The sequence below is a fragment of the Hemitrygon akajei genome, chromosome 9, assembly GCF_048418815.1.
Source record: "Hemitrygon akajei chromosome 9, sHemAka1.3, whole genome shotgun sequence".
Lineage (NCBI taxonomy): Eukaryota > Metazoa > Chordata > Chondrichthyes > Myliobatiformes > Dasyatidae > Hemitrygon > Hemitrygon akajei.
The window spans coordinates 154,928,304-154,943,862 of NC_133132.1; the positions used below are offsets into that span (position 1 = coordinate 154,928,304).

The following is a 15,559-nucleotide window of genomic DNA, read 5'->3' on the forward strand; positions in this document are numbered from 1 at the left end:
ATGGATGTGGAGGCCAAGTCTTTGGGTGTATTTAAAGCAGAGTTTGATAGGTTCTTGCTTAGTAAAGGTGTCAAAGATTATGGGGAGAAGACAGGAGAATGGGGTTCAGGGGAATAATAAATCAGCCATAATAGAATGGCACAGTGGACTCAACGGACCCTTATGTTTTTGTGGTCTCTACTTCCTTAGGAGATTGGGCATGATATCAAAGACATTGAGTAACTTCTACAGATGTGCAGTGGGAGGTGGCACTGGCTTCATTACGGCCTGGTATGGGAACATACCAAAAGGGAGTGGATTTGCCCCAGCACATCAAGGGTAAAGCCCTGCCAACCATTGAGCACATGTGCGTGAAACGCAGTCGTGGGATCCTCACCACACCGACTAGGCCTTGCTGTTTCCTCACCTCTGCCGTTAGGTAGAAGGTAAAGGTGCCTCAGGACTCACACCACCAGGTTCAAAAACACTTACTACTCCTCAACCATCAGGCTCTTGAACAAAAGAAAATAACTACACACATCTGCTGAGATGTTCCCACAACCAATAATCTCACTTTAAGGGCTCTTTATCTTGTTAGTTCATGCTCTCGAAATTTATTTTTATTTATTTATAGTTACATTTGATCAATTTGTTGTCTTCTATGGTCTTGCTCTTTTATTGATCCTGTTTACAGCTACTATTCAACAGATTTGCTGAGAATGCCTGCAGAAAAATGAATATCAGGTTTGTATGTGGTGACATACATACACACTGATAATAAATTTTACTTTGAACTTTCTTTGGTCTTATGGTCTATTGTCCTTTTAGCACACGTCACTATTTTAATACATTCTACTTTCCTTTGTATCTTTCTCACATAACAGTTAAGTGTACTTAATGCCTATAAAAGGACAATTATTATTTTAGTTGATTATGCATATTCTGTTTTGTCATTTAATATTAAAATACATTTCACACTAATTACTTCCATACCTGAAATAAGAAACTATGACAATCAACTAAAAGGGATCCACATTTATTAACTTAAAAAGTCTCTTACAGATGAAAATATATTTGAGTTTCTCAGTTCTGGGTACTTCTATTCTCCTTAGAAATCTTCTTCATGACTCCACTGAAATATTTCTCACGGAATGAATTGTGGCCGACATATGGATTGTACCTTCCATCATTAAGGTGGGCATATCGATCCTTGTCCTAAGGGATGAAGAAGAGAGGTTAGCTTGAAGGAGATTGTTCATATCTAATGTAACAACAGTAGAATTCCCAATAAATTGTGGGCTGCTGTTGTTATGTAACATATGTGCTTTCAGTCACAAAATATAAATAAACACATATCTGCAAATGGACCCATTTCATGTCAGAGCCAAGTAAATGAATTCTTTTCCAATCACTCTCACTATAATATTCCCCCCTAGCTTTTCTCTTCAAAAAGCTTTCCTTGTAAGCTTGTCATCTTCCCTCTCTCCTTTTGAATGTACTTCTTTCGCAGGGCAAGGGATCACTGGGCAAGGATCTGCTCCTACCCAACCACATCTCCTCAACTCTGCTTCCCAACCTCATGCTTTTCAGTTTTCTTCAAAGACACATTTGCTTGATTTTAACAATGAATTCAACGAAAACGCTCAACATAAAATTCACAAAAAGAAATGCATGCCGTTCTTTCAAACAAAGATACTCTCTCGCAACTTCGGTGTCTCTCAATTGCCTCTGATGCTGACCTTGCCCTGGCTGACCCCAGCTCAGAGCCCCCATGATAATAATTTCTCTCCCCACTTCTCTTGCTCTCTGTTGTCCCCGGCCTTTCGTACATACATAAAAAACGGAAGGGTTGGCCATTTGGCTCCTTGAGTTTTCTTTGCCATTCAGCGTTCAATTCTAGCGCCGTTCTTTAATGAGTCCCTGTACATTGTCCCCATGGGATACACGGGTTTTCTCCAGGTTCCCTGGTTTCCTCCCACAGTCCAAAGACGTACCAGATCAGGTTAATTGTAAATTGTCCTGTAATTAGATTATAGTTAATCAGGTCTTTCGGGAGTTGCTGGGACAGCATGGCTCAAAGGGCCAGAAGGGCTGTATCGCTAAATAAAAAATAAATAATATGGGGGAGTTAAAGAACAAGTGGGATTACTGTCAGAGCACCGTAAACATGAGGTTGATGGTCAGTGGCTGAAGGGCCCGTTTGCCTGCTGTCTCTCTCAATGATTCTGTGAGCATGGGATCAACCCGCCTAACTTCTTTTCTTAAATCAACCCTTTCATCTTCGAAGTAAAGCAGTGACCCAGCTCTGAACTGACTACCAGGCACGTAAACGCCTTCCTAAACAAGGAAACCAAAATTGAACACGGGACTCTTTATTGTGAGCTTGGTAATATCCTGTGCAATTGTAGAAATGTCAACTGTTTATGCCTCTCCACAGATGCTGTCTGGCTGGCTGAGGTAATTTGTGTGTGCAACCCATCATCCTTGATTCCTGTTCATTCTGTTCACGCTAATATACTATTAGCTCTTACTTTGCTGCACTTTCTTTCAATCACTTATGATTTATTCAATATAAACAAAACACAATCTGGTAAAGCTGTGCATTCTGAACACGGTTCTTTAGTGTCTGATGTGTGCAGTTTCCTATCTTTTTATTGAAAAACATAACATGGATATAACATAGCAGTAAAATGCTATTTGTAAAATTGTTAGGCATTAAATACTAAACAGAGGAAAAACACTGATGCACCTTTGGAAACTGGATACACTGCACATTCAAATCCAGTTCAGAATTTCAACAATAGATTAAATCTCAAAGTCCTTGTCCAGCTTTTTAATGAGATGTCCTCAGCTAAAATCTAATGAAGGCACTGAACAGTGGGCAAAAAGAAGGAAGAAGCCACAGTGCTTATTCTGGAATTACCAGTAAATTTCAACCCGTAAGACCATTAGATATAGGAGTAGAATTTAGGCCACTGGCCCAACGAGTCTGCTCCATTTATGAGTCTGCTCATGGCTGATGCATTTCCCTCTCAGTTCCAATCTCCTGCCTTGTCCCCGCAATCCTTCATGCTGACTAATCGAGTACCTTAAATATACCCAACAACTTGGCCTCCACAGTCACCTGTGGCAACGGATTCCACAGATTCACCACATTCTAGCTAAAGAAATTCCTCATCTCCATTCCAGATGGACTTCCCTGTATTCTGAGGACAAAGTTCTTTATCAGGGTCCAGGCTCTCCCAACAGGTTACGCATGCCTGATTTAAGTACTGCCTGTACATATGAATGAGAGTTTGGGAGGCAGGTGGGATAAAATTGCCAGCTGATTCAGGACTGGGACTCTACTTGCAGCTGCACTTCGATCTTACAAACTGTCTGGGTCGAGAACAGAACCCTGTTGTAACTCCACTGTATTATGTAACACTTCATTTTCTTTTTAAAGTGTACTTATTGTCAACATTTCATCAGCCATTGAGTCACAGATTGAATATTGACTCACTGCAAAGTGTTAATCTTACAACAGACAAATCCAATGCTTTGAAAAATGGGGTCCATTAAAAAGTGGAGTGAAATGAAACTACCCCAAGCTCCATTAATAAGAACAGAGCAGTTTCTCCAGAAAAATGCAGGAATAGTTATAAATTATATGCATTATATTAATCATATTATTTTTCAGATGTGTGGACAACAAACTAAAGGAATGACTCATTCATCTGTTTGGATGTAGTTTCATCTATATTGCCCCTTTTTTCCCCACTAAAGCTCTTCGTAAACTATTGATCAACTTTATTTCATTAACCATGATTAACATATTGAAAATTTAACATGCTAAATAAGTTCATTAATTAGTGATCATTTCAAACAAGCACTTTAACCTCAAGCATAGTCTTAGATATGAAGATTTGTCTATCTTTTAAGAATGTGAATTTAATTTGTTCTGCTATACCTTTAAGTTAACTGGCTTTGAGAAAAATAGACATTTAATGGGGTGGCTGTGATAAAATTGAATTTAATATAACCGATGATTGTCACTATTCCTCCAATGAAGCAATTGAGAATGAGACAGTCAAACCATTTAGCTTATGTTCAACATGCCTGAGATTCATTCCAATCAAATATTCCAAACTACCAAGAAGGTGGGTGGAGGAGGATGTGTAGGCACCCAGCAGGACTGAAAACAAAACCTGTCAAAGGGCAGATGAACTCCTTGTGAGTCAACGGCCGCCTACTGTCTGTGTGAGGAGTGGCGCGCCAAAGTCTTTCATTTCGCACCTTGTAAGGCTTTGCCCGAAGCCGGCCCCCTAGGCCTGAGTCAACGTAACTAACTGGGTGGCCCAGTAGCATAGTGGTTAGCACAATGCTTTACAGTATGGGTGACCCGGATTCAATTCCCTGCGACCGCGTGGGATTCATCCGGGTGCTCCGGTTTCCTCCTACAGTCCGAAGACATACCAGTTGGTAGGTTAATTGGCCATTGTTAATTTGTCCGTGATTAGGCTAGGGTTAGATTGAGGGTTGCTGGGTGGCGTGGCTCAAAGGGCCTGAAGGGCCTGTTCCGCGCAAAATCTCAACTAATAAAAATAAAGGGGGTCAGGTTCAGATCAGAAATCAGCAGCTAAAAGCAGCCAATTTCCAAACGCTCATACTGCAGCCCATTTAATCTTCTATCCAGCAAGAACACTCACACACAAATCTTTTTCTCTTGTCAGCAGGGCGTTTTACGTGTCTTTTACCAAAGTGATTTTGTGCAAATCAATGCAGTCAGATAGCCGGCGATATTTTTGTGCTATGATCAGCATTTCTACTTAAAATGTTGCACTTGGATCAAGAATGACTACAGAATGAGATTGTCTGCCAAGTGGTTTAGTATGGTGGAAGTGTATGCTTGGATCAGAAACGCATTTAGTTAGACCTACGTTAAACCTCTAAATTTGATTTATTCCTTTCAGATGTTTGAGGGTTAAACAGTGTCATCTTTGACCTTCAGTGGTTTGTGCTACTATTATTACATTAAAACTTACAGGCCCTCTTCAAATGATAACATAATCATTGGTTGCAGTGTTAACCACAAGTCATTTAGAGGCCTTTTAAAAACCAGCTGTTTGAAGAGAGAAATGTTATCTGTAAACTTTAGAGGCAAATGGCAGTTGAAAGCATAAAATAACAAAAGAAACTTGTTAGTCACTGCATCTCACCTCCGCTCTGGAATTTCAAACTCACCCTTGATAATCTGTTTCTTTATAAAAACTGACCTAAAGCATTAGTCTGGCACTTGCAGTATCTAATCTGTTATTAACTATGCTATTGCCATATTATAAACAGGAAGAAGAGAGTACCAGGTAGTGCAGCATTTGCTTACACTTTTTAAAAATTCATATCCTACATTTACTCTGATGGGCCTCAGTTCAGCTTCGGGGTAATTGTCCATGTCTGGTTTTTGTTTAAAAATCCTGTCTTTCTTATCACAGCTTTTCACTGCTTTACATCTGCTGCTGTACAGTAGCTATAGAAACCACTTGTGCAAAAGCATACAGCTATAAACATTGTGAAGGACAACTGTTTCTGACATAAAACTGTTGACATGAAATTCAGAACACTATAAAAGGGGAACGTCAATTTGTAATTAATCCAAAGTATATCACTATTCAGCAAACTAACATTTAAATGACAACACAGTTTAAAAAAATGAGACACAAGGCATCTATTAACTAATATCAAAGATTAAATTCTCTACAGACCAGCTTGTTGACAGAAACTATTACACGAAACAAAGAGACTTGTCAACTGAAATTCTTAAGCAAAATTTCAAACTTAGCGTGGTCTACCTTGGATACGTAATCTACAAATTTCAGAATTGTGCAAAACCAAGAAATTGTTCTTTGGTAAAAGTAAAAACTGAATTTTAATATTTAATTTTTTACCTTTATCGTGTCAAAATTATAATACAAGTTAAATAAACAAATTATTAAAATATGATCATAAGCATACTTCAAGATTATTTGATCTAATTTCCAGAACACAAGTGTAAAGGAGAATGAATTAGTTGTTACTCCTCAACCATCAGGCTCTTTAACCAGATGGGATAACTTCACTCGCCCCATCACTGAACTGTTCCCACACTTCTACAGACTCACTTTCAAGGGCTCTTCATCTCATGTCATTGATATTTATTGCTTATTTAGCTAATATTATTAATATTTTGTTTCTTTCTTTATTTTTGTACTTGCTCAGATTACAGTCTTCTGCACATGAGTTGTAGGCCAAGTTGATACAGATTTTTATTGATTCTATTGTTTATTGGATGTTATGTATGCCCGCAAGATATCAAATCTCAGGATTGTATCTTGTAACATATATGCACTCTGATAATAAATTTACTTTGAACTTTACTCTGAATCCAATGCAGCATAAAAAACCAAGGTAATATAAAGAACAAAATAAATATAAATACATAAGATAACTTGTATACATAGATTTATATGAAGTGACACTAGGCACAGGAGCGTCTGTACAGAAGGTGAATCTGACAGGAAATGATAAAGTAGTGGTGGTGGTGATGGTAGTGACTTGATGGGCTGAGTGGCCTGGTACTGCTCCAATGTCTTATGGGGCTGTGGTGAGGTGGACTAGTGAGTGGTGGTATTGAGCAGCCTTACTGCTTGGGAAAACTAATTGCCTCTGAGTCTGGTGATCCTGGAGCGGATGCTACGTAGACCTTTCCCCAATGGGAGTGAGTGAACACTCTATGAGCAAGGTAGGTGGGATCTTTCTTGATATTACTGGCCACTTTCCTCAAGCACTAAGCCCCCCAGCTTTGTCTTGGCAGAATTTTTGTTGAAAATATAATCTTTCCACTCAGTAAATTAGCAGAGGTAATTCTTTAAGAACACATATTATCCTTTTTAAAAGAAAAGCATTTCATTTTTATCTTGAAATGGCAATTTCAAGTAAAGGTTAGATCTCCACAATGCCATCTAATGTATTCCCGTACTTCAGAAAAAAAACAATTCCAGTGCACTCCAGAGATGAAGATTTTCATGCCAAGACTTTTGTGGCTCCTACGAATATACAAATAAAGTTATGGATGGCATTGTGCTGCTGAACTGTTGTGGGTAAGAAATTTTAACATGGTTGGAAATTACTTTCTCCACAACAAACAGAAAGAATATGAAGTCAATTTCAAGTAGGTTTCTGCAATAGATTACTGGATGATCTTATCACCACCCCAGAGATTTGCTGAAGATAACCACATTCTCTCAGCCACCTTAATTTCTTTCTTAAGATACAAAACTGGAAGACTAGCATTCATTATTGATGCAGATGAGCCTTATTTTGCAGATGTTATTCTTAAAGCAATTTGAAACAGTTGAAATAACTACCAAGAGCACAGTCAAAGGCAGTTAATCATGGTGGTATAAGGCCAATCATGTCAGTAGTACTACCACTGCTCTCATCTCACTTAACCAGAAAGCTTAAAAAAAGGTGTTTTGAATAATAATTCTTTAATATTTAGAAACCCCTTTTCACCAGCTTATTTTTCTTTCAGACAGCAGCATAAATGCATGTATTGTTTCTGATTAAGTTCTAGAGATCTGTCTTCCAGTTTCTTTTCTACAGTTGGACTCCACAACATGACTCCAGTTAAAAATGATATTTTGCTCATTTTTTTCCTCTTTCTGTAAGCTGAAAACAAAGTTTTCCTGGACAGGCATAACAAATCTGCTTTCGTATCACCAAAGACCTGTGTGCAACAATTTTGCTAACCGGTGGGGTTACACACCAGCAGATACTGTGCCCCACTGATAAGTGTCCTTTCTTCCCTGTATTATTTTACATCTTGTCTGTGTTTTAAAGCAGCATCAAGGACACCTTTACCAAGTAGTTTTTTAAAAAAATTCTTCTGTACCAGGATGCTAGTTAATAATTTAGCACTTAGTCTTTACCACAGGTATCCAATTTCCACCATGTAATTCAACTTTGATTTAACAGTCACACCGACACAATTATCTGTCATTTGTACCTGAACACAAGATTCATTATGAAAACTGCAACACCAGTTCTGAAGAAAGTATCAATTTATGCACTCCTGATATGAACATTTTCTAAATCTGTGCATAACTGTGCATCTGTGCATGTTGGGGCAGCACGGTAGCGTAGTGCTTAGCACAATGCTTTACAGTACCAGTGACCTGGCTTCAATTCCTGCTGCTGCCTGTAAGGAGTTTGTATGTTCTCCCGTGGTTTCTTCCTTGGTTTCCCGTGGAAACGTGTGGGTTTCCCAGGGTGCTCGCGTTTCCTCCCACATTCCAAAGACCTACAAGTTGGTTGGTTAATTGGTCATTGTAAACTGTCCTGTGATTGGGCTAGGATTAAATTGGGGGAATCACTTGGCTGCACAGCTCGAAGGGTCTACTCGGAATTATATGTCAATAAACAAAATAAATAACTACAGTTTTAAGGTTGGATTACCTGCTTTTAACATGATCTTTTTAATTACCTAAACATGGTTTTGCGCCTTCTGCAATAGTTGTTCTTAATCTCACATACAGATTGTGAAGTACGGCCAGGATTTATTCTATGGGTCCATGATCACTTGAAACTGCACAATAAACTTTTTTTTAAAATGTTGAACCCTTATACAACCAGTAAATAGGAGGATTCTCACCCATCAGTAATCCCTCTGGCTTTGTCCAACATGTGGTAAAATACTGAGGTTTACTTACCACTTTAATCTCTGGATTAAATGACCTCATTCATTTTGTACAGGGGTTCCCAGCCTCTTTTATGCCATGAACCTCTACCATTAACCGAGGGGCCTGTGGAACGTCACCATGAGAACCCTTGATCTTATAGATTCAGTCTGGTGCAATTTAAATAAACAAATGCTCTCAGGCAGGCTCATGTTCACAGTATTATTTATTTATTGTTATTTGTGTCTTTTTTTGTATTTGCCTTCTTCTGCAGGTTGGTTGCTTATCATGTAATTTTTCATTGATTCGATTGCATTTCTTGGTTCTACTGTGAATGCCGACAAGAAGATGAATCTCGTAGCAATTTGGTGACATGTGTATTCTGATAATAAATTTACTTTGGACTTTGAACAAATGTGGAAACCTAATGCGACTATCTATATATTGAATTAAATTCTGCATAAAATAACAATAAAAAATGCTGAAATTACTCAACATGTGTGGCAGCTTCCGAGGAAAAAGAACTGAAGTTTCAGATCAGTAACTTTTCATCAGAGTTAGTAAAAGTTAGCAATCAAGCAAAGTTAAGATATCAGAAAGAGGAGGGATGAAGTAACCAAAGAGAATGTGTATGGCGTGATGCAGACAGAAATGAGGCAACAAACCACATCTGAAGAAACAAGAAGACATCATTGAAGTAAAGCTGAAACACACTTTCATTGATAGAGCAATAAAGCAAAATCCTACAGCCATTCACAACAACTGATTTGAACCAAGACTCAAGCAAAATGATATCCAGGTAATAGAAAGGAGCACCCTTGTTTCCAACTTTGAAAGATTATTTAAAATTCACTAGGGCTTAGAAAGAGGCTATGTCACTCACAAAGCACAAAAACCTCTGTTTTGCAAACTTGGAAACAGTAATCTGGTGTAGGTAAAAGAAACTTTTTATTACTTAGATTTGCACCTGAGTACATGTGTATTTTATTTGATCGTAAAGTTTAGGAATAACGATCTGGGAAATGGGTTGGAGAAACAGGAGTATACAAGGGGTGATTGATATGTTCGTGGCCTAAGGTAGAAGGAGTCAATTTTAGAAAACCTAGCACATTTATTTTTCAACACAGTCCCCTCCTACATTTACACACTTAGTCCAACGGTTGTGGAGCATACGGATCCTGGACCTCCAGAAAGTGTCCACAGATGGGTAATTGATATGAGGGGTGATTGATAAGTTTGTGACCTAAGGTAGAAGGAGATGAGTTATACAGCTCTCATTACATGCACAAGCAGTTCAACTCCTTGAGTGATTATGCAGAAAGTTTGAAGTTAATAACTCATCTCATTCTACCTCAGACCACAAACTTATCAATCACCCCTGCCGTGGACACTTTCTGGAGGACCAAGATCCGTATGCTCCACGACCGCTGGACTAAGTGTGTAAATGTAGGAGGGGACTATGTTGAAAAATAAATGTGCTAGGTTTTCTAAAATTGACTCCTTCTACCTTAGGCCATGAACTTATCAATCACCCCTCGTATGTGACTTGTAAAGCACCATCTTAACGTTTGAAGTAGTTTCTTTTATTTCTCGTTTACAAAAGCCTGTAAAACAAACTTTTGTACATACAATGAAGAAGAATAAGCACGTCTCAAGGCACTGGAAAAGAAGTAATGGGCAACACTAAAACGGTGGACTAATTTTAAATTATTTCACCAAAACAATTGTCCTATTTGACAAGGAAGGAAACACAGCCTTCAATAAATTTAAGTTTGGCTTGGTAGTGTAGTGGTTGGCACAACGATTTACAGTACCAGCGACCTGGGTTCAATTCCCGCCACAATCTGTAAGGACTCTGTATGTTCCTCCCGTGACCATGTGGGTCTCCTCCTCATGCTACGATTTCCTCCCATAGTCCAAAGACTACGCATCTCCAACACCATCACACTGAGTATGGGGGCTCCCCAGGGTTGCGTGCTCAGTCCACTGCTGTTCACTCTGCTGACCCACGACTGTGCTGCAACACTCAGCTCGAACCATATCATCAAGTTCGCCGATGACACGACCGTAGTGTGTCTCATCAGCATGAACGACAAGTCAGCTTACAGAGAGGAGGTGCAGCGGCTAACGGACTGGTGCAGAGCCAAGAACCTGTCTCTTAATATGAACAAAACAAAAGAGATGGTTGTTGACTTCAGGAGGGCACGGAGCAACCACTCCCCGCTGAACATCGACGGCTCCTCGGTAGAGATCGTAAAGAGCACCAAATTTCTTGGTGGTCACCTGACGGAGAATCTCACCTGGTCCCTCAACACCAGCTCCATAGCAAAGAAAGCCCAGCAGCGTCTCTACTTTTTGCGAAGGCTGAGCAAAGTCCATCTTCCACCCCCCATCCTCATCACATTCTACAGAGGTTGTATTGAGAGCATCCTGAGCAGCTGCATCACTGCCTGGTTCGGAAATTGCACCATCTCGGATCGCAAGACCCAGCAGCGGATAGTGAGGTCAGCTGAGAAGATCATCGGGGCCTCTCTTCCAGCCATCACGGACATTTACACTACACGCTGCATCCACAAAGCAAACAGCATTATGAAGGACCCCACGCACCCCTCATACAATCTCTTCCCCCTCCTGCCATCTGGGAAAAGGCTCCGAAGCATTCAGGCTCTCACGACCAGACTATGTAACAGTTTCCTCCCCCAAGCTATCAGACTCCTCAATACCCAAAGCCTGGACTGACACCTTGCCCTACTGTCCTGTTTATTATTTATTGTAAATGCCTGCACTTCTTTTGTGCACTTTATGCAGTCCTGTGTAGGTCTGTGGTCTAGTGTAGCTTTCTCTGTGTTGTTTTTTTTATTACGTAGTTCAGTCTAGTTTTTTGTACTGTGTCATGTAACACAGGTAACCATGTAACCATGGTCCTGAAAAACATTGTCTCATTTTTACTATGCACTGTACCAGCCGTTATGGTCGAAATGACAATAAAAGTGACTTGACTTGACTTGACTTGACTTGACTTGAGGACCTACTGGTTGGTAGGTTAATTGGTCATTTAAATTGTCCTGTGATTAGGCTCAGATTAAATGGGGGGAATACTAGGTGGTGTGGCTCAAAGTGCCAGAAGGGCCGTATTTCAATAAATAAATAACTAAGCCCTTGCAAAGTATGTAACAATGTTCCCAGTGTTCAAATGGCTGTGGTGCTTAGACAGAATATCTACAGGTTGAATTAACTTTATTGCTAAAAAAATTTGGTAACTGGCTCAGCAGAGAAATAAAATAGCTGATTTTGTAACAGTGGAGCGCAAATCAGATATTTTGGGGGAGTCTTCAAAATTCAAAGCTGTCACAATTATTGTGGTCATCTGAGCAGCAGATTGCACAAGACATGATCCAAAAGTCACTGTTGCTGTAGATTATTGGAGTTTAGAGGCTTTTTACAGTTTCCTTTTATCATGGTAATTGCTTTTTTTGGCCATACCTATGAAACACATGAAGACTTTGGACAAGGTACAGAAGAGATTCGTTTGATTGATCCAAATTATAGTTATGCAGATAGACTACGGACTGTCTCCTTGGGGATGGGTATAATTTATGTATGTTCAAGTTTATGTTAACTTATATTTGTCATGTACTGTACTGCTGCTGTTTTCATGGCATTTATACCCTTTATAAACATGCCGAAGACAATAAACTTGAATTCACTAAAAGAAGATTTGGTAGAGGTAGTTAAATCTAAATAAAGTAAAAATATTTCCTAATAGCTGAAGGCATAGTTTTATGATGTTTGGCAAAAGAACCAGAGGCAACAAACATTTTATGCAGAATATGATGTTTTACAATGCTTGCCCTGATGAGATGGATAGGAACAGGCCAAATAGCAATTTTCTGAAGTAAACTGAATAAACGCTTCAAAGATTCAAAGTTCCTTTATTATCTAGGTTTGCATGCAGTGCTCAACCCTGAGATTCATCCTCTCACGGCCAGCCACGAAACAAAGAATCACCACGGAACCCGTTCAAAGAAAACATCAAACACCCAACAGCCAAAAAAAAGAACAAATCACGCAAACAGTAAAACCACAAGCAACGCACAGAATATTAAACATCAAACCGCACAGTACTTGGAGAAACAAATGAAGCATTACGGGGAAAGAATGGAATGAACTCCATTTCACTACCTTGTATTTGACTGTTTGACTGGCTCTTGGGAATTTGCAGCCAGACCTGAAAAGACTACGCCAGATGCAGAAGGAAACTTCTGGAGATATTTCTGTGGATTAGAATTTTTGAGCATTTGGGAAACCATGCCTTAAATTAGGACCAGTAAGCGTGGCTTTGAACAGGGCTGGTTGTGTCCGCCAAACTTAACCGAGCTTTTTTAGGATAAAGGTACAACTGTGGATGTTGCCTAACTGGATTTTAATATAGTGTTTTTTTACAAGGTCCCCCATGGGAGACTCATCCAGAAGTTTGGATTCAGAATTAGTTTGCCCATAGAAGACAAGTAGAGATCGATGGGATTGGAGGTTCTGATTAGTAATGTTCTGCAGGGATTGATACAGGGAACACAGCTGTAGGAAACATACATAAATGATCTGGGTGAAAATGTCGATGGGTTGGTTAGTAAGTTTGCAGATGATGCAAAGGTTGACGCTGTTGTGGATAGTGTAGAAGAGTTCCAAAGGATACAGTGGGAACTAGGTCATTTGTAGATACGGGCCAGGAAATGGCAGATGGAGTTTAATCTGCTAAATATGAAGTGCTGCATTTCAGGAAATCAAATATAAAGTGATGGTCCGCTAGTAATGCCAAGACCCTTCACAGTGTTGATGCACAGAGGGACTTTGGGTTCAAATCCATAGCTTCCTAAAGTCAAGGCACTGAGTTCAAGAATTGGGAAGTTATGCTGCAGCTTTATAACACAACAGCTGGGCCACACCTGGAGTACTGCATTCAGTTCTGGTTGAGGCCTTGGATAGGGTGCAAAAGAGGTTTATCTCGATGCTGCCTGGATTTGAGAGCATTTGCTATAAGTTGATGTTGACCAAACTTGGATTCTTTTCATTAGAGTGGCACAGACTGAATGTATACCTGGTCAGGACATGTAAGATTATAAGAGGCATTGATAGAGTCATCAGATGGTATTAGAGTCAAAATACTAGAACGCACACATATAAGGTGCCAGCCAGTGGTGTGTAGTGCCGTCCACACCTGGCTTTGAGGCAAATGGTCCTGGGCTTGAATCTGGCTGCCTCCTTGCATGGTTTCCATCTGTTCTAGCTAGCAACTCGGGCTTGTAAAAAACAGACAAAATGCTAAAGAAACAGCAAGGCACAGAGTGGAACAACAACACGTACAAGATGAAAGGGTATGTCTAATTAGTTCAGCACAATATCATGAACTGAGGGATTGTTCTGTATTCTGTGACTATGGGACAACTAAATATAGTCTAATTGGGAGCTACTTCCTTCACACTATCACCAACAGCTGCAATGTGATTAAAATCTGACTATCACCTCCAGGAATATTGGACTAGGATTTGACTGACAGGAACAGTGATACAGCTCCAAATCAGAAATGATGTGCAACTTGGGTGTAAGTGAAAAGCTACTGTACAATTTATTATGGTCAAGTGTCATGGATATGAACTAGGATGAGACGTAATGTCTACCATGGCCAAGGAGGAGACTAAATGTGAGTAGCCCCCAAAGCAAGCCAACAAGAACATGGGTCCATAGCAAATCTCTTTCTCACTTCAATCATTGAACTGGCTGCTTATAAATAATGTTGGCTTCTATGACTACAGAATGTCCATTTGTTTCGCTCATTCAGTTCTTGTGGACAAGAAGCAACACTATCTATCTCATTTGTTTTTGGAAAATAAAAGGCTTTTGCTTTATAATATAAGCAAATTAGACTAACTTTATTGTTCAAAGGTAACATATTCAACGTGTTTTGTGAATGGTTCGATACAGGCACCGGAGGAGTGCCATCATAAACGGTAAACCGTGAAGAAGGCTGGAAGCCTCCACATCCTCAAATAACTCTGGAGCACCTTCATCAGTACCAGTACTCTCTTATATTAAGCTCTATGGACTTGTAGCTTCCTATTACAATTGTCTACGGTTCTGTAGCAACGTTCTAATGGAATGTGTGCAAAAACGCCATTCCTTTTCATGCCACTACTTGAGAAATTCTCAAAATGCCAACTATTTGAGCATCTACGATTCATTCATGGTTGCCTAGAAACCTTAACCAAACTACACTACTATACAAAAGTCTGAGGCGTGTATGTATATTCCACTCTACCCCCTTTCCCAACCATGATTTTCCCTCTCCCTGTCCCCTTCCCACTCTCAGTCCACAATAGAGAACCATATCAGAATCAGGTTCATTATCACTCATATATGTTATAAAATTTGTTTTTTGCAGCAGCAGCAGTATAGAGTAATACATAAAATTATTACAACACTGTGCAAAAGTCTTAGGCATTCTTGGTAAGTATATATACACAAGACTTTTGCACAGTACTATATGTTGGTAAAATATCAGGAGCTTACACCCCGAAAACCACATTAACAGCACTGGGAACATTTATGAGGTGAGGGTCATTTTGACTATGCCCAGAGCTAACCAGATCGATTTTGCATGCTTCCAATAGAGCTGAATGAAGACGCCAGTCAGAAAGTATAGGCTTGCCAGATAAGAGCCGTGTAATTGACAGTTACAGCACTGACTTCAGTGTCTGATAAACAGAATTTTTAGTGCACAGAAACAGTCCTAAAACTGAAAAAACAGATAGCTAAAACCTCAAAGTCTAGGGTAATAAATAAGAATTCCTGAGTTTACAACCATATTGTGAGGGAGAGAGGGAGAGAAGGGG

At 39.6% G+C, this 15,559-nt stretch overlaps 1 protein-coding gene across 3 annotated transcripts in view; it reads right to left on the reverse strand.

Moving 5' to 3' along the window:
- Positions 1-616: 616 nt before the first annotated feature.
- trmt11 (tRNA methyltransferase 11 homolog) overlaps positions 617-15,559 on the reverse strand; it is a 79,003-nt gene continuing 64,060 nt past the window's right edge. For 2 of the 3 annotated variants that reach the window (XM_073057344.1, XM_073057347.1), the window contains one exon: positions 1,000-1,194. In XM_073057344.1, the coding sequence (XP_072913445.1) occupies positions 1,063-1,194 (132 nt within the window). In that variant the 3' untranslated portion in view covers positions 1,000-1,062. Of the gene's footprint in view, positions 703-999; positions 1,195-15,559 lie in introns of those variants that run through there. The other variant, XM_073057345.1, reaches the window with a different exon arrangement.